Source organism: Pholcus phalangioides, unplaced genomic scaffold, assembly GCF_987345545.1.
Source record: "Pholcus phalangioides strain wild (caught in Gottingen) unplaced genomic scaffold, Ppha-v1.0 ptg000013l_1, whole genome shotgun sequence".
Classification (NCBI taxonomy): Eukaryota; Metazoa; Arthropoda; class Arachnida; order Araneae; family Pholcidae; genus Pholcus; species Pholcus phalangioides.
In genome coordinates, this window is record NW_028301606.1 from 28,737,050 (window position 1) to 28,756,928 (window position 19,879).

The 19,879-nt window shown below is 38.5% G+C and overlaps 1 protein-coding gene across 6 annotated transcripts in view; it reads right to left on the reverse strand.

Moving 5' to 3' along the window:
• Positions 1-19,811, reverse strand: part of CrebB (Cyclic-AMP response element binding protein B) — a 35,755-nt gene extending 15,944 nt beyond the window's left edge. Inside the window, exon 1 of one of the 6 annotated variants that reach the window (XM_089241145.1) lies at positions 18,966-19,811. In XM_089241145.1, coding sequence (XP_089097271.1) covers positions 18,966-19,025 — 60 coding nt within the window. In that variant the 5' untranslated portion in view covers positions 19,026-19,811. The other 5 variants (XM_089241140.1, XM_089241142.1, XM_089241141.1 and 2 more) reach the window with 5 other exon arrangements.
• Positions 19,812-19,879: the final 68 nt, after the last annotated feature.

A 19,879-nucleotide genomic window follows, 5' to 3' on the forward strand; every position in this document is an offset into this window, starting at 1 on the left:
TTAAATTTTGTCACAAAATGAGGAATGTATCAGTAACCTCAAATATATACAGTGGATCTCACTTGTAACGTTTTTCGAAAAACTGCAGTGAAAAAACATTGTAAGCGGGAAAACGCTTTGAACGGAAAATCTTGAGTACTAGTAAGAGCCGGAACGAGAATTGTTCGTACTAAGCAGGGGAACGTTATAAGCGGGATCCACTGTACATCAATTGATCGATGTCTTGTGCCGGGCAGAATCGAAACTGTTCGGAAACATTCATTAGAATAGCCGCTAGGTAACGTTGGATCCTTTTCTCAGCATTAGTGTAAAGTAGTTCGGATTACAATAGCAACAGAAGTATTTGGCAGTGACTTGAAAATTCATTCGATCAAGTTCTTGATATTTTTGATCAATTAATAATTTTAATCAACGTCTTGATAATTTTTTTTTCCAACTTGCAACACGAGAGCACAATTTCTGTGCAAACGAGATCCAATTCCAACAAGACGTAGAGTTCGAAGCCGATTCCGGACGTACATGATTCTGTATTTTGCCGGGATTCTAACTATCGGAACGAAAGTTGGTGTGCTAACTGAGGAACCAATGTCTTTCATATGATTGCATTACACGCGCAGACTAATCCCGAAAAGATTACAGCAAAGTTGTGCTCCGAGGTTTTCAAAAAAGTAACCGGTCTCTCTGCATAACCTGCGGCATTGAGGTGCTAAGCATGAGTAATTTTAATTTAGATAAATAATAATTTTTATTTTATACAAAAATTGCCACGTTTTTAAGACAAATAAATTCAATTGGTCGAATGGTCGACGCGTTTCGGCTCTTCAATGGAGAGCCGTCATCAGGACCTCGTGGTCAGAACTCACACGAATGAAGAGTGATGTTTACGTCTGGTCGTCCGAAGAGTTCGCCTTTGTATTTGCTGCGTCCGAGTGGTCTTTGGATGCGAATTGGGGAGCCATCTGTTGTAAAGTGTTGAAAGTTTTTTCACGACTGAGGTTAATAAAGCCTGTCCAAGCTGACGAAATAGGTGGTGTGTTTCTTCCATCATTAACGAGGAAATTCTGGCATGTTCTGATGAAGTATCCCTCGAGAAAATTCAATTCCGAATTGTGTGTTGCTTTTTTAAAAACAAATGCTTTGTCAAAATCAAAATGATGTGAATGTTGCCAGCAGTGTTGGGCAATAGCCGAATTATCCGTCCGTCCCTTCTCAACATGCTTTCGGTGTTCGAGAACTCGAATATTTAGATTTCTTCTAGTTTGGCCAATATATCCATTTTCACAATTCTTGCATGGGATGAAGTAGATACCAGATTCTTTGGAGGGTGAGATAGGATCTTTCAGATGGGAAAAGGTGAGTATATTTGTTGGCTGGAATATTGTATGGAAGCCAAATTTCTTGAAGATAGAAGAGATCATGAAACTTGAAGAAACGAATGGAAGAACAACGGTATTAGAAAACTGTTTTGAGTCAGCTGGAAACAGGTTCGTGGTGCATGTCTGGGTCATTTTTCTGAGGACCTTGTCGATGATAAAAGGTGAAAAACCCCGATTAGAAGCGATGTCACGAAGGATATTGAGTTCATTCTGGAGGGAGGCTGAATCACTGCAAAGTTTTAGTGCTCGATGAACAAAAGAAGAAAATGCAGAAAGTTTCTGATTGGGAGGATGAAAGGATTTTGCATGAGGTGGCATGGAGATAGCGAATGGCTTACGGTACACAGATGTATGAAATTCAGTGTCTGTCTTTTTAATGAGCACGTCGAGAAAAGACAGTATATTATTTTTTTCCATTTCATAGGTGAATTCAATATGTGGGTCAATAGAATTCATAAAATTGAATAACTCAGTGACATTAACATCAGTCTCATCAACTAAAGTGAATGTGTCATCAACATACCTGATCCAAAGTTTGAAGTGGTGACATATATATGGATTTTTTGAAGTGGTGGGTTTCCAAAAGTTTTGTTTCGAAACAAAACAGAATTGTGAAAATGGATATATTGGCCAAACTAGAAGAAATCTAAATATTCGAGTTCTCGAACACCGAAAGCATGTTGAGAAGGGACGGACGGATAATTCGGCTATTGCCCAACACTGCTGGCAACATTCACATCATTTTGATTTTGACAAAGCATTTGTTTTTAAAAAAGCAACACACAATTCGGAATTGAATTTTCTCGAGGGATACTTCATCAGAACATGCCAGAATTTCCTCGTTAATGATGGAAGAAACACACCACCTATTTCGTCAGCTTGGACAGGCTTTATTAACCTCAGTCGTGAAAAAACTTTCAACACTTTACAACAGATGGCTCCCCAATTCGCATCCAAAGACCACTCGGACGCAGCAAATACAAAGGCGAACTCTTCGGACGACCAGACGTAAACATCACTCTTCATTCGTGTGAGTTCTGACCACGAGGTCCTGATGACGGCTCTCCATTGAAGAGCCGAAACGCGTCGATCATTCGACCAATTGAATTTATTTGTCTTAAAAACGTGGCAATTTTTGTATAAATTAAAACCAGGCAAAGTTACTCATTTTTTGTGATAATAATTTTTAATTAGTAATTAAATAGTTTAATAATTTCATAAGTAATTTTTTAGGGAAAAGTAATTTTAATAACGTTGCCATGCTGAACTCCAATCACACATCGGTTTTTTTTTTTTTATCAGCCACTTCCGTTGATCCCCTACTTATCATACATGAACTGGTAATATGATAACTAAGAAAGATAGTGAAAGTAATAATGAAATCAGTTGTAAATAACAAACTTGTTTTGCGCCAGTTTAAACACGCGAAGCGTGCTTACATTACTCACCCTAAAGATACATTGTATGCGATTTTTTGAATAGGTATAAATAATTAGTAATTACATCTTCGATTGACAGATTAGTGAAAAATCACAGAAAAGGGAAGTTACGAACAGCCGTCTTTCTACCCTTCAGAGATGGAAAGTGAAAAATAAATTTCAGTCCGTTTGAACATGCAGATAATGAGCCTGCAACTTGACTCGGAAGGGTCTAAAATTTTCAAAATTGGACGTGCAAACCAAACTCAAGGCCACACATGTATTAAATTCACAGCATATCCACAGGAGGGGGGAAAACGGTCTATTTGAGAACCAAAAACCCTCAATTCTTTTCGCATCTCGAATTCATTTTCATGCACCCGAACGTTAATCAGACTGAAACCTACGATCCAAACAACCTCTAATACAATCGTGTATAAACAAACCTCTAATAAAATTTCTTGGTATCCACCGCAGGATTTAAACTATAGTCACAATTTTTGGATAGTTGATCGACACGAATTGCTTCATTTTAATCATTTAGTTAAATAACTATACACTTTAATAACAATCTGCGTGTGTCGATCTCCTATCAAAAAATTGTGACCATAGTTTAAACCCTGTCGGTGAATACCACCCTAAGGCAATCAAGTTTAATTTGTGTCTCAAAAATAAAAATAGTGATAATAAACGTCATCAAATTGGACAGATTTTTCTATAAATTTTCTTGGATTCAAGAGGGCACTCCTCAAGAGATCAAGAAAGAAAAGAGAAAAACAAGCACGATTAAAATAATGATACTAGAGACAGTGGCGTACACAAAGATAATTACTATTGCTCTGATTGAAAAAAAAAAGTCTACAAATAGCTGATCATACAAGCACAGCAGTGTTTATCATTTTATTGTCCGTGGTCGTCCCTCCCCAACTTGAGACATTTTCTTGTGACCTCCACATTCAAGAGCTTTTTTCACCATATTAAATTGATTTCTGAGTGAATAAAATTTTGGTAGACTCGATCAATAAAACCAAAACCCCAGATTAGGAGTCCTGTCACACACAGTCACCCTCTTGTAGAATTCTATATAAAAGTAGTCACACTTTTTCAACCGTATTTCACTTAAAAGTTTCATTTCTTAACATTCGTTTTTCTTTTCTTTCGCCACAGTTTTCTTTGGACACCTTTTCATTCGAGGTCCCCTTGGAATATCCTAGGGCTGCGAGATGGCCACGAGATTCATTGACTTTCACGAATCAAAACACAGTTGAAATTCGTGAAAGACGCAAAACCAACTGGGAACACCGGATCGATCACAAGCCGTAACACGTGTCACGCGAACCGAATTGGATTTCCCGATTAATCACCAACTATTTTAAGAGAAATGGAATATCCTTCATGTGAATACATATCCATAACATCAAATGAAATTCGGGTTACCCAATTTCCTCTATTATTCATGCGCGCTGACAAGAATATATTTATATTATATATATAAAACCACCCGAGAAGAAAATTGTTCACCACAAATCACTATTCCGATAAAAAAGAACAAATGTCAGCCATACTTGTAATATATTTTTTTAATATGTCTTTAGCAACATATCTTCATCTGAATGACTCAATCACTAATGAAAGGGTGAAGATTCTAAGGCTGTAATGGGAACAGTAATCGCAGGGAATCTTGAAGAAAAATTAATGTTCTTTTGTTACACATATAAATTAATGACCTTTGATAAGATATTCGTGTTTTTTTTCTGTGCATCCGAAGTGGTTGATATCGAATTAAAACTATATCAAATTATATTACGAATCAAAATTCACCGTTAGTAATAATTTGCATGTGGGAAAACCACAGTTAGAATAATGTATCTTTAGTCTATGAGGAAAACATATGATCGTTAATTCAAATGTGAATTAAAATCGTTTCGCTCTCTAGGAGAGGCTAGAACTTTTATACGAAGTACAGTAATTGTATCTTTCCTGTATATAAGGAGACTACCAGTGGAGCGGAAGAAGCAATAAGAACAATAAAGGAACATAGGGATTTTTGAGATACGAGGGTAGGCAGAGGCGTACGCAGGAGGGGGATATGAGGCCCCATGCATCACCCACCCCAAGACGATCAAAAACTGAAATAACGAAAGAAAACACTTTTCTATGATATACTAACAAATTTCTAACGCCTAAACGAACACGGACGAGATATCTCGGACCTGTGTAGATGGAATAAATGCATTTGGATTCTCGCTCCCTTCTTTCGAGACACTTCATTGGTAGCCCTGTATAAACAAAAGCCTCCATCTTTTTTTTCCCTTTACCTTAGCATTATGTATTTCTTTTCTCCCTCGCTACGGTAACTTGCTCCCGAGAGAGAGAGAATCTCTTATGTATTATTAACACCAATTTGAGATATATCTTTACTAGTTGACCTCCACATAATCCAAATTTGTTGCCAAAAGCCTGTACGTGAAGGGGTTAAAACACTTTTGGAAGGTCAGTTACTCAAAATTTATCTGGTAGATATTACCTGAGTTTTCCACCCAAACTCCGGGAGTGGGGCTGAGGAAGAAAAAATACAATACAACCGAATCCCGTTTTAAAGATTACCATATTATAGCAAAAAAAAAAAAAAAAATAGTTTTAACGAAAACTTTTCTAATCCCCCGAAAAGTTTGCATAGGAACAATGTAAAAATCTGGAATTCCTTTATAACGGAATTTCGTTATAACGAAGTGATTTCTCTCGTCTCTTGAGGTTCGTTATAACGGGATTGGACTGTATATCTTCAGAAAGGAGGTGGTACGGCAAATGAGTTTGAACAACTCTGAAATATCGTCAAAGAAAGCTTTGTGCGTAATCCGTGTGCAAACTAGGACTTAACTCCGAAAAAAGTGACGAACTTCCTTTTTTTTACGTACAAATTTCAGTTTTCGAGGGTTCAAGTTTTTTGTTTTTTTAAACGTGTATATATAGAAAGGAAAATGGCAGCGGAAAAATATTGCACTGGCAGTGCTGCCAGCGGCAAAAGAAAGGAAAAGAAAAAAAAAGAACTTTATAATACTCATACGCATTCGGAGAGAGAAGAGAGGCAGGCACCAGCCACGTGCATTGCTCGTTATTACGCAACCACCTCCTCCAACAACAGTTTCTCTCTCTCTCTATTCTACCTCTACGTCATTCCAGTGCTATGACGTCGGCGGTTTCAAAAACTAATTCTCTCTCGTGGTATGGTTATATTTAGAGCTCTCCTCTGTAGGAGAGCTAGCGAGAAACACTGAGAGAACCAGAAGAGGTTCTGCGAAGAAACGATTCCCAATACAACTAACTCTTCCACTGATGTACGTATAACGTTTGTGAGCTAGCAGGCCCATTCCAGAATAGTGTCAGTTACAGCGTTATACATCTCCAACGATTTAGAGACAACTCATCTCATAGAGAGAAAACTCCGTACCAACACACGCTTCCATAACCATAGAAATTGACACACAAAAATTTGTTTTATAGACAGATAGCTATATTCTAGAGTTTTTTCCCCCAAGTCTTTGCGCAAATAAGAGTACCATCGCAGAAACTTTTTCTACTATTTTTCCACGGATGCACAAGCTTCGGTCAACGATGGTGTCTAAGAAATGAAAAAAACGCAAAACGGTCAAGTACAAAAACACCAACAGGCATGACAGGAATATAAAATTAAATAAAGAGCTAATTAAAGCTTGCGCCCTTCCCAGAGGAAGCACTACACAATTAGAATGTAGTAGAGTATACTAGTAGTAAAAATAAAATTGGAGGGGAAGCTCAAGCAAAATTCGTAGAACTTTTACTTGAAGTTAAATAGTTCATCATTGAAAAAGGAAGAATCATAGATTTATAGTTTTCCAGAATGGCTAAATACATTGTTTTGGGTTTCCCGATTGACATAATTCAATTTGTTCAAAAGTTTCGTTATCTTCAGAGCAAAGAAACTGGGGTTGAGAAGGGTATAATTCTACAGCCAACTCAAACAACTGGCACGCAAAACCAAAAAGGCTCTGCTGAGACACAAAAACGCTGCATTAACTTCCATTCCATTTCTGTTCAATTTTTATCACTGACATGGCTGAATAAGACTTTTCTAAAAAATGAATTCAAAGGCATCGTGCTCAACCCGCGAAAATCATGTAGCGATTACCTACATAAACTGCGCGAAATGTGGACTGGCAGAAAATTCAAGCAGGTTAGAGGATTGAAGAACATACTTTTTGCTTATTTGCACCAGGAAGCGGACTAATCCGCGAATCTGAGGGTCCCTTATCACCGAGCGGGGAAAATTTCGCTCATATAGTACTGTGTTAAACCATTTCTCCTTATATCGATGCGTGGTTATACGGGTAAGGCAGCAAGTTGAAAAATAGGGTGTAAATGAATGGATTAAAATGAAGTGAGAAGTTAGTCTGAACAAGACTGGTCGAGAGTTAAAACACAGACTAAATTATGATCCCAGGCTAAATCAGCCAATAACAATAGGAGGAAACAACGAAAGAGAAAAGAAAACATTTCTTCCCACACAAGACGCCGAACTACGTCAAATCCCGAGTACTAAAGCGATCACTTCAACCAGATTGAGAATATTGAACATGATCGTGGCCTTCGTACTCTGCGAGAGCTAGAAGAAAAAAATAGGACACTAGGAACCAGCTAGACAAGGAACGATTGCAATCGTAGAGTTGTGAAAGTCGAGCTGCAAGTTTTCGCTCCTTCCCCCACTTTCTCTAACCTAGAGGTGAGAATTTTCAACGAAAGAAAGCGAAAGCAATGGCGTAAGTGGAATGAATTATGCATGCACCACAAGACCAGTAATAACTGATTATTGTAGGACAACAAATGGCCTAGTGCCTCGGTGGAGAAGTAGGACCAAGAAGCAGATTCAAACTTAATTGTGTGGCGAAGGATAGGATCGTCGAGGTGGAAGGAAATCACATGGGCTTGGGGAGCTGGAACCATAGAGTAGGTGATTAATACGTACCATTATACCTACTAAGCATTATATATACAGTCAAACCTCGTTAGTGCGTCACCCGGTTAACACGTCACTCCGCTTACCGGATCACTTTTTGGAATTCCCAATTATCCTCAAGCAGGAATTGGCACAGCTATGGCTTACTCCATTTAACGAGTCACTCCGCTTATCAAGTCATATTTTTGCTCTCCCAAGAGTGACTCATTAACGAGGTTTGACTGTATCTTCTTATTCTCATTAATGTTAGACAGGGGTACAATGAAAATACATAAACGAGCTAAAAACGTCGATAAGTGATTTCCAAGAGTGGTTTCCCAGCGTGGGTGATATCAACTCCACACCCCACCCGGTAGAAACCATGAGTTAGCTTAAAAAAGGGGCAAAGCAGTGAGAAAAAAAAATTATCCAAAAAGAAATTTCATCTTGTTTCTGTTCAAATAAATTTCTAACACGTTTTAAAGACAAATGCATTTTTTCTTCTCCGCGGAAGACGAAACGCGTAAACCAGTGAAAAAAGAAAAAAATTCAATTGTCTTTATTAAAATGTGTTAAAAATTTCTGTGAAGAAACTTTTATGAGGTGGGATGCAATAGGACATGTAACTCTGGTGTACGGTAGATCAACATTCAAAGGTTTCGAGCAAACATTGGCACACGAAAGCCCCTCCTGAGTCAGCGGAAGAAAAAAAAAAAGATTTCCCCCCCTCCCGCGAAAATCCTCCACTCAAATGCCAATTTCAAGCGAAGAGAATATCGTCGGCGTTCAAACAAAAGTCATCGACTCCACACAAAATGTTTTGACGGACTACTGCAGTTGATTAGAATTGCAAATTAATTATTTCATATGAACCACGAACCAGTTGTCTAAACATCAGTAAATATACTATATAGGGGAGTTAGAAATCTTCAAAATAATTTTCACTATTTTTCATAACCGCTCAAAAGTTTAAATTGACAAAATCTCACAAAACGTGACTTGGTGACTTTTGCTTGAACGCCAACGATATCATCATAGTTCACCCGCTTCAACGAATAAGGTAAAAGGTACGGCTGTCTCAACTTCCGAATTGTTCTGCAAACTGCTTCTTTGCGGTTCCTCTACCTACACATAGCTCTACATTTTTGAAATTATGATGCATAACTTAAAGAGTAATAATACATGTTGAGAAAACCATGGTTGAAAATCAGTAGGAAGTCTTACTCTCAATTTCTTTTAATTCAGCTAAAACTGCATGACAAGTGTGAGATGTGTCTAGTTTTTTTTTTAATGTTCCTTATTTTTGTGAAAATGATCATTAATTTTGTAAAAAATAATTTTGCGGAAAGAAAAACAATCTAGTTAATTTAGCATAAAACAAATGAAATGCTAAATTTATGATTTCGTTAATTATTTTACGTAGGGTCTGAAAAATGAACCTAAATTTCGGCTGGACAGACCCCTGATGAGAATTGCATTATTCGTTTCGACGTTTGCGTCACAATTAGCCTATACGATCACACATCAAAACACTGCTCACGCTCCAATCTTTCCTCAATCTTTTTTTTTTACCACTAATTAAAAATTTTGCGATTCAAATTTTTCCCTTAAAGTTGGATACAACGAAAAGAATAACAGGGAAAAATAAAAATCTCAACCAAGGCTTTACATGAAGTTTTATAAGGAGTAGATTATTATTGGAAAAATAGGGACAAATTCAATATAAGATGAATTGAAATCTATAAGGTGCTGAATTTCTGACACCAGTGGCTATAGTAATGCAGTTCTAGCGTGATTCCTGCCCGCTATGTGTGAGGCAAATCAACACAGCTGTGTCTTTTCAACAGCAGATGCGGCTTCAAGAAGTCAGTCGCATTTAGAAATGGCTTACACGAAACTCGCTATAAATTGCAGTGTGTTCGCTCCTGTTATTTTTCAACTTAACCATCCCGGCTTTGTTACGGAGGAAGGAAACAAAAACGACCTAAAAGTTTAAATGAAAGACTTCGAAAGTGAGAAAAGATTAAAAAATTGTTTAAAAATTACAGGGTGAAAAACAAAAAAAAAAAAATTCAAAGATCCAGTCCTGGGTCTTACCCCTATGTGAGTGAAAATATATTTTGTGCGCTTGGAGGGGGGTATTTCCCAAACAAATAAATATTTCTTATAAGTAAAATCACTGATACCCGAAATTTTGGGGGGTGGGGAAACGCGTAATTTCTTAATTTGAGCAAGTACACGGGTTGCGATTAGCTGCCAGAAGAGACAGATTTTATCTCCCCCCCCCCCCCCCCCACACACACACACACAGTAAAACCTCATAGTTCTACAATAAAGTTTTTTGCCTTCAGTTTTGAAGAAAAATATATATTTTAAAATTTTCATCTCCAAAATCCCCTTCACTATTGTCACCCGGGACACAGTTGCCCCCCCCCCCATTCCGGTCCTGATAAGAACCAAGGTCATTTCAACAACCTGGGTTTCAGAGATCCACACGAGTTACAATAGTCACATCACTTTATGTTAATAAGCATAACTTATTCTCTTTGAAATGATGTATTGAGGTGATGGGGTAGGGAGAGAGAAGGCAGCAGTTTCGAAGGCGATACATAGGGCGTCATTTTTGGATAAAATGACATCAGAGTTCTAGAAGGAAATGACTATGACGCAATTTGAGAGGGGGAAGTTTTTTGCAGCCAATCCAAAAAGATGCCAGCAGTAAAAAATGACAAGTTTTTCCTTCCCCTCTGTTTTAGTTATTTTTCTTTTATGATTCCAAAATAAATAACAATTTTATTCCTTGGAAGATGACACTTATACAATAGTAATTCCCGTTTGCCACTCAGCCCTACGTTTCCATCGCCAAAATCACCAAAAATGCTCACTAGAGAAAACCGACACTTGAACTTCACCAGGCCCGACATAAGATTCTTCTCATTTCCTCTCAACTTCAAAATATGACACGGCAGAAAGTTTAACATGCTTCCTATTTCTTTTCAGCATCATAACACAACTTTTCCTGGCAACTTCAATTTAAAAAAGCGTCTAACATCATTCAAAATAATTTTCACATTTCCTTAAAACGCAAAATCATTTACACATAACAATCGCCATATAAATTACTTTCAAACTTTTAATAAAATTTCAACAGACGCATCATTGAAGAAATCACAAATGTAATGAATAACTTTAACGAAACTTTGAAATGTGCAGGCTCAGCTCAAGCATTACGCTAAGCGCGTTCTTAAGGTACATCAGGAAGCAAACGAGGCAGCACACGAAAGAGAACTTGTGTGATGTTTGCTTCACTCATATCGCTTGATCATTACAATCAGGTGACACATAAGCGCATGCCGTGAATTACATGCAGTGTTGGAGAACAAAAATCTTTCAAGTGCTCGGGGCCTTAATTTGACTAGAAATTTATCATCCGCAGATCTAACAAACATAGATGTTTGTTTGATCAGTGTTTCTTGACGAGTTTTCGCTACTAGCCCTTATGCAAAATATTTTCTCCTCATGGTCCCCGTCTTATTCAGGCCTTCCCACCTAGCAAGACCCTTTTTTATCTATTGATTTTTGTGAGTAAATTTACAAAAACTTTCAAATAACTTAAGGTCCCCAAAGCAGATTGTTTTGCATTGTTCCGCAACGAGCCCTGGGATAATTGGAAATGTTCTGCGGCAAAAATCCCTATAATAGAGTTTTCTGCAATTTCTTAAAATTCTCCCAGATTGTTCTGCGACGTACGTCGCAGATTTCGGCATATTCTGGTTATCTTTTTTTTTTTGGGGGGGGGGGGGACTTAAGATGGATCTCCGCACACCTGGGCTGTAGTTAAGTGAGCTTTCCTCCACTGGGAAATCTATGCAGGGTATCAACATCAACGCGGCTCCCTTTGCCCAAATAGACATGTATCTTAAGAGTGTCATGTGCCCCAGGGTTAATTGATTTTTCTGAGGCCCTACCTGAAAAATTCTCAAAAATTTCAATTAGTTCCCATTTTTGTGAGGCCCCCGGACCCATGCGTTAAGACGTCACTGGTATCCGCTAGAAGCCGCGAAGCAGATTTCTCTGGCTTACATACTCTCGAGAAGTACAGTACCAGATCTCTACATGTAGGTGTTCCCAGGCCATGCCTGGATGCCCCCTCCCCACGTCAAGATAGCTTTGATTTTACGGCCAGTTTTATTAAAATCTAAAAGTCGTCACAATTTTTCCACCATATTTCACAGAAAAGTTTTATTTCTTCGCATCTTATTTTTTTTACAACACCGCCCCCCTCCTCACAGATCCACAATGGGCCCCCAGGATGAAAAACACTGTAGTTTACGGGTTTCTTAACCTTTTCAACACCATGGACATTGTATGCCCCCTCCTCCCAGGAGCGAGATCCTTTCTACTCGAAGGGGACTTCTGGGCCATGCGACCGCACGGAACGCCGCTCTAGGCGGGGTGCCACATTCAAGTTGGAAGGGCAAAAAAAAAAAAATTTTTGACCAAAAAAAAAAGCGTGGTCGGGGCGCCAAAAATGTTTTGCAAAAGGTCGCGATTTTTTCCAGAGCCACCCTCTTTCTATTTACTAAGGGGTCATTCAAGTATTACGTCAGTATCGATGGGGGAGGGGTTTCCGGTCAGCTGACTTTTGATGACAAGGGGGAGGGGGGTTTGGATGATGCTTACGTCATCAACCATTCTCTATGAAGATATGAAATATTCTTAATGACATCTTATTCGGTGCGCCAAAAACGAAAAAAAAAAACCTTTCGACAGATATTGGGCACCTGAACTAACATTCTCCCTACTGATATGTCCCCTACAGAGCCACTTTAGTGATCTCCAAATGTTTCACGGATCCTTCAAATGCTCTGGAAATGTTTCCGGGCCGCTCAAGTGCTCTGGAACTGTGCAACGCATCACTCAAGTGACCCGTAATTATGCCAGGGATCACTTATGTAATCTGGCAATGTTCCGCGGGTAACTTGAGTGATGTAGAACCGCACCGGGGGGGGGGGGGGGCGCTTAAGTGCTCTAAAATTTTGCCACATGTCAATCAAGGGATCTCTAAATGTGCCACGGATCGTTTAAGTGTTCTGGAACTGTGTCGCGGGTTGGTTAAGTGATCTTTGAATGTGAAAGTGATCTTTATGGCCTACTTCAGTGATCTGTAAATGTGCCACGGGTCATTTAAGCGATCGGTAAAAATGTGCGCTTAGTTCATTTTTACGAAATTGGGTTTGAGGGGGGCAAGCCACATCACATCACTTTCAGGGCCACATTTGGTCTTCGGGTCAAGGGTTTACCATATATGGCTGGGTCGCGACGAATTTCTTAGAGAAATTTTGAGTTCTTACCCTTCAAATAGCATTGAAATCAACAGAAATCGACTATAATTACACATATAAAGGTATTTTCTTTCGAAATTTTAATTTTTTTCAGAAATATTTTTTACATTAAAAAATATTTTTTCGTCTGGGGGGAGGCACACGAGCCTGTTATTCACACTTTTTAAACCCACAATATTTTACTTGGTATTATTTTCCTTCCCAGCTCTCTGCGGCCCTCCTCAGAATATCCCAGAGTCCCAGAGCCACGGGGAAGGGAATGCATATGACCCCGTTACGAATTGCTGGAGATGGATGATTGACACATACGAACTATTCATGGAATTACTTACGCCAGGGCTCGACAAATTGAAAAATAATTTTAGGCACCAGGGTGATCGATCTCTTGGTCACAAAATCCCCCCCCCCCCCCCAGGAAAATGGTGAAAAATATTTTTTTTATATTCCGGGGGCTTATCGACATTCTGTTATGTTGGTACACACACTGACAAAGTCTGAAAATTTTGTGTTGACCTCAGAAACAAATTTAGTAATCGCACACAGACAAGTTTATACGTCAACATAAATTTAGTCGCCATTGTGAACTAAAGCCAGACAATTTGTCAAGCCCTGACTTATGCATATCAACACCCCCCCCCCTCCCAATACCAATCAACTATTAGCAAAAACTGAAAACATTTTTTTTATTAGTCGTGTTTCCCCATATTGAAATGTACCAAGATAAAATCATAGTCTACAAATGAATTACTAGTGCTAAAACGAATACAAAGACAATAATTTTGGCTAATTTAATTTGTTCCTCAGGAGCTCCACTAATCCTTCCCAATGCCTGATATTGCATAATTGAATGACATCTGAATAAAAATTACGCAGGCTATTAGATATGAATTTTCATATATTGGCTAAAACTATGCGTTTTCCAATGAGGACTATGGTCTAAAGATCACAAAAATCTATCGTTTCATAACTATTCTGAGAGTTTGAGAATGATTCCCCCCAAAAAAATTTCGGTTTCAGTGCATGAAATTTTCTACTATATATAGATATGATTCAATTTAATATTATAATTTTTCAGAAATAATGTTCATAAGATTGTCTTCTGGATGATGGATGGCAAAATTTAAAACGTTTTCCGAGTTGAAAATTCCTGTATGACTACCGATTACAGAATAAGAACTTGAACAAGGACAAGAGTGATGATGATACAGTCTGTCCTTGTCTACTTTAATTGAAAAAATTGAAACTATATGTACGTCTGAAACAGCTTTGGTACATTAAAGAGGCATTAAGTTCACAAAAATGGACATTCGAAGATATAAATTTTTATTATAAAAATGTAGCTGCTCACAGTCGGCACCCACCTGGTTCAAATTAAAACTGAACAGGAGCAACAAAATGGAATAGTTAATTTCAAACGTAATCTTCAGCGCCACACAAGCAGTTGTCCCACTGTTTCACCAAGTGGTGAATACTCTGCTTATAGAAGTCCTTTGGCTGAGATTGGACAAGTGGTCAAATGATCTTAATGCTGCTCAGTACATCAATACCCTGCACTGTTTGCGTGCAGCAATCATGGCCAGATGACCTGACCCGTTGTTCCCTGGAATGGTTTTGCTGCATGACAATGCACAACCACGTATGACTACTCTTACACACAGAGCACATTGACGAAGTTGCGGTGGACAGTGTTGGAACACACACTGTATAGCATGGATCTACCGCTATACGATTTCCACATTTTTTTTTTTGTCTGCTGAAAGAGGTCTTGAAGGATCACCATTTTCACTTGAACAACAAAGTCATGGACAATGTTTGAAACTGGTTCAGAGTTTAGCTAAAGGACCTTCTAGCAAGGCATTCATAGCTCTGTGAAACAGTAAAACAAGTGCTTGTGTGGCTTTGGAAATTATGTTTGAAATTAATTATGCCATTTCCATTCTGTGGCTCTTGTTCCATTCCCATTTGATCCACCCTTATACTACTAAACTGTACACACACTTCATAAACATTCCTTTTGGGAATTTATAATGAATTGGTTCATGCCAGAAAGTTTAGTGTGTGTTTATGTGTGGTCCTAATGTACTATGATTTTATACAGTTATTGTATATGAGCTCTAAGCATTATGTGCTGCATATGACTTTCATAGGCCGATTCGAAGTGAAAACAAGTATCATACTGAAGATCTGCCCGGTCTCTTGGACTCCAAAGTATAATATTTTGCAATGAGTCCTAAGCTGAATACAAATTTTCACAATAGTGTGTGTGTGTGAGAGAGAGAGCGAGAAATAAGAGAAGGGTTCTTCTCTAAATTCTTACCAAGATGTTTTTGCTACATACATCACAGTTTCTGACATATTCCGCTTTGGGACATGTGGGGGATGACTTCTGACAGGGAGATCAACTTGTATTTGTGTAAGAAAACTATGGAAAACTCACTTCAGCCAATCACTACTGAGCATCGAGCCCTGGTTGATGAAATACAAGGCTCATTGAGATAACCATAAAACCGCCAAACACTGCAGGAATCGCAAAGGGTATCTACTCTCATTGAAGAATGGAATTCCTTGCAATCGCTACTTACTCCTACATGAGGGTTTAAGCAAATTAGGTGATTTAGTAGTTGACTACTAAATTCCTTGAGTACTTTAAAATGTATGGCAATGCAAAAGCCTGTTGACACCTGTTAAGTTAGTAAATGATTAAGTATAAAAGGATCCAGTCTGCTTTTTCAATTGTGGGCACAATACGCATGCGGCTAGATATTATCCAACAACCAGTCATTGCTTGATTACATGCATTGGGACAGATTTTAGGGTACTTGATTTAACATTTGGTAAACTACTAAATTACTTAAACTGTGAAAAACAGGCATTAAAAGCCTGATAATATAGGAAGAATTGGTGTTTCGTAAATACAGGAAGATCATATAAACCTACATGATTAGTAACCCCTCCTAACTGATCGGCCCGGACCTTGACTGGGCTCCGAGGTTATTGCTGACATCCTTTTCAAAATTTCTGAATCTCATGTCATTTCTTGAATTTCTTCAACCCAGGGGTAGCATGAGAAAAACCTCTACCAGGACAGAACCTATTTTTGGCACCAGAACCATATTTTTTGGTCGACAAAGCTTTTTTTGCCCTTTGCACTTAAATTTGACACCCAGAGGGATGCTCTGCGCAGCCGCATGGTCAAAGAGCAGCAACCTAACCCTCCTGTTCTTTTCAGCTTTTGGATTCCCCTGCTTATAAGAAATTTTAAAGGATACAATCATCAAATACAGTAAAACCCCTCTTAACAGTCATCTCTCTTTTACGGCCAAATAATAATTTCCACAGTATAATAAGAGTATGCATTTCCAACCCTTGATACACGGTCACCCCCCCCCCCCTCATAGACAGTTCTTTTTTGTCTCACCGGTATCTCTAAAACATGATTTTTTTACTGTATTAATGCAGCTAATCCAATGAATCAAACATGAAAAGTACACTTTAATGCAAAACAACCATGGCAGGGGTGTCTGGCACAACATATTCAGATTTTAAACTATGACATATAACACAAATCAACATAAACATTAAGATCACGATAAAATTCCTTCATCACAATATAAAGATCTCGAAATCATCAACATCGAAATATTATGAAACTAACTAACCACAATAATATATGCACCTGGAAAACATTCCTCTGGGAATTTCTGATGAATTGGCACATACTGTAACCTGTGTTGTGAGTACATGTATAGCATGGTCCCCACATCCTACAGCAACACCTTTAGATTTGAATCTTTGGTGGGCTCCAGGTCACTTGCTATGGGCCCTTTATTATTGAATTTATAATATGAAGAAATGAAATCCAATGGAAATCGTCTCAGGGACCCTCTGGGCTGGAGTCTCGTCAACCTTACTCTTGTCGAGACTATGTGGGCTCTAATAGAGATGGGACGAATATTTGGATGCTATTCTGTATTCGGCCAAATTTGTGTAGATCTGAGCACAACCAATTTTAAAAAATTATATTAATTTGAATTTTTCACATAAATTAAAAATTTACTGGTTTTTATTGTGTGATGTATATCCTTCTGCGGAAGAGGTTACGTGAGAGCGAATTCATAGAAAAATTAAAACATGAAACTGAAAATAGAATCCTACTGCAATAACGTGGAAGTGAGCATGAATTACTCAAGTTCACTAACTGATGGATGGATATACCTAGACAAGAAACATATGGCGCTACTGAAAGGGGCAAAGAACACCCACAGAATGAAGAATAAGTCTTAAATTTTGATGCATTGAGTAAATAATGATTGATGATGTTTTCCTAATTAGATGTAAAATTTTAACCCAAGTGCTGAAAAAAAATTGATTCTGTTCACAACCATACTAAATATAGGTTTTGTAGCCACAAGAATTTGAAACAATGAAAAGGATTGTTCAAAAGTTGAGGGGAAGAGAGAATTCCTTTGATTGTGTGAACAACAGAATATAATTTAATTTTTGAAAAGCACTCTCATGCCACTCTTCATAACACTCCGTGGCACACGTGCCAGGGGTTAGCCTACTCTGGATTTGTCTTTGACAGTATTACAATATTTCAATAACACAAATTAACAAGCCAAACTAAGAAACAAAATATTTGGAGGTTGATGGCGAGAGGTAAGCTTTATCATCAACACAGAGCCTTGATTTCTCAAGATACCCATGACCAGGGCTTCAAACCAAAACAAATCCAATTATTTGTTCTTTTACACAATGAATTTATCATAGCCATCCTTGGGTCTGGGACATCACGAGACGATAGAACCTCAAAAAATCTGGTTGATGAGTATGCATGTAAGTTTGTAGACAAGAATTTCCCACGAGGTCCACAGGCTGGGCCATCTTATAACATCATAGGTCCCGAGGCAAAGTGATTCTTCTGAAGACCCCCATTTCTCGGATGTGTCTACCCAATCATAAGTTACATACTTGATCACATAAATTGTAGTAACCACACTGCCCCCCCCCCATGATGCTCTTAAGACTGCCCTACATAGAGGGGTCCACCAAAGATCTCAAACTACATGCCACGTTACAGGATATGGGAACCATGAAGATGGTGATATAGTTTGTATCACCTTTGACATGAATAAAACATTGGGCAGAGAACTGAGTCGTTCTGTCCATACAGGACTCAAACTCTTGTGAGCAGGGAAAAAAGGTGTTTTGCATTGCATACGCCCCCTCCCCCCGAAATTTATTGGGGGCGGCGGCTCAAACAGCGTCAGCACACACACCCCTTTCTCTCCCCCCCCCCAGATTTCGGTGACTATGATCATCACATCCTCTAATTTATATATATATATCATTTATATTCCTTTATTGATTCGTTAATACGAAACATAACGCTTGTATATAGATGGAAAACATTTAAAATCTATACGCACCTGATCCTAACCTTGACGGCATTGCAAACGAATAGCCCCGTCCTTGACATGTGAATCATGGATTTAAACAGTTAAAGAACTAACGATCGAAATGACACTCCCTTTGAAGTGTATTAATTATTACCGCGAGTTTAAAATGAAAAAAATATACATGAATCCGGAGAGTATTACACGGCACTATTACACGCGCGCGAAAATAACAAAATTCAACTATTCAAGGCATTGCCATTTATGGCATTAGGCAAGCATTGCCGATTGTCCATGTTTGTTGTGTACGAACTAAAGCGGTAATTGGAGAAGGTATACATTATCGAACTGAGAGAAAAAAATAATAACTTAGTGCATTAAAAAAAAAGTTGCCGACCACGTTGTTGGGGCCATGCTTGATTGTTATTATTGCTCCAGCTGGAGTACTTACCACTTACGTATTTCTCGTCACCAACTTTGCCGCAACCCGAGTGGATAAATTTGCCAGTACGTAGCATCCACGTCAAAGAATGCCCTCCTGACGTCGTCGTCACTGATGAACCTGTCTAACTGTCTTCGTGTGCGTCACCACCGATGCGTTCGATGTATCAATGCGCCTGGTCGACATCAAGCGTCACGTGATTGGCCCGCCGAGCGATTACGTAACGCTACTGGTCCTATCGGGTGACGGGATTGGCCAAATTGAACAGGAATTCCTAAAAATGTCTTCATTTTTTTTACTTGCTACAAGTCATAATATATAAGATGGAACTTCCCTAATTATGATGGGAATAACGCGAAGTGACCATAAGCACATCGCATTTTTGCCCATCCTACACATTTATTTAACACTTACCAACGGAAAAATATTCACAAAAATAGATAGAAAAATAGAATGAGGGCGAACTATTTTTTTGGGCACGGCCCATGGAAAGGTGCAGGTGAAATGTACCTTTCCTAACCACATTTTGGGAGGGTGGGGCAGTTAAATAGGAAATGAGGATAATGAAATAAACTCTAGAGGATTTTTTTTTTGTTTATTTTCACTGATAGATTGAGGTGAAAAATGAAACTTTTTTTGTTCCTGTCGCTCTTGAATACTAGTAGCAAATAAGCAAGGCCGCCCTTACCACACGAGGGGCCCAGTGCGAAGAATAGCGCGGGCCAGGTGCGTCTCACCAATTTAGGGGCACAAAAATTATTCAGGCCACCCCTGCACCAATTTTATTTATTTTGTGGGGGAGTGGGAACAAGCCTTCCATTATTTCAGAATATACAGGAAATGCTGAGGAATATCCATACACAAAATTTCAAACACAATTAAATATAAATTAACACAGAAGTATTGATGAAAAATCCAACACAACGTAAT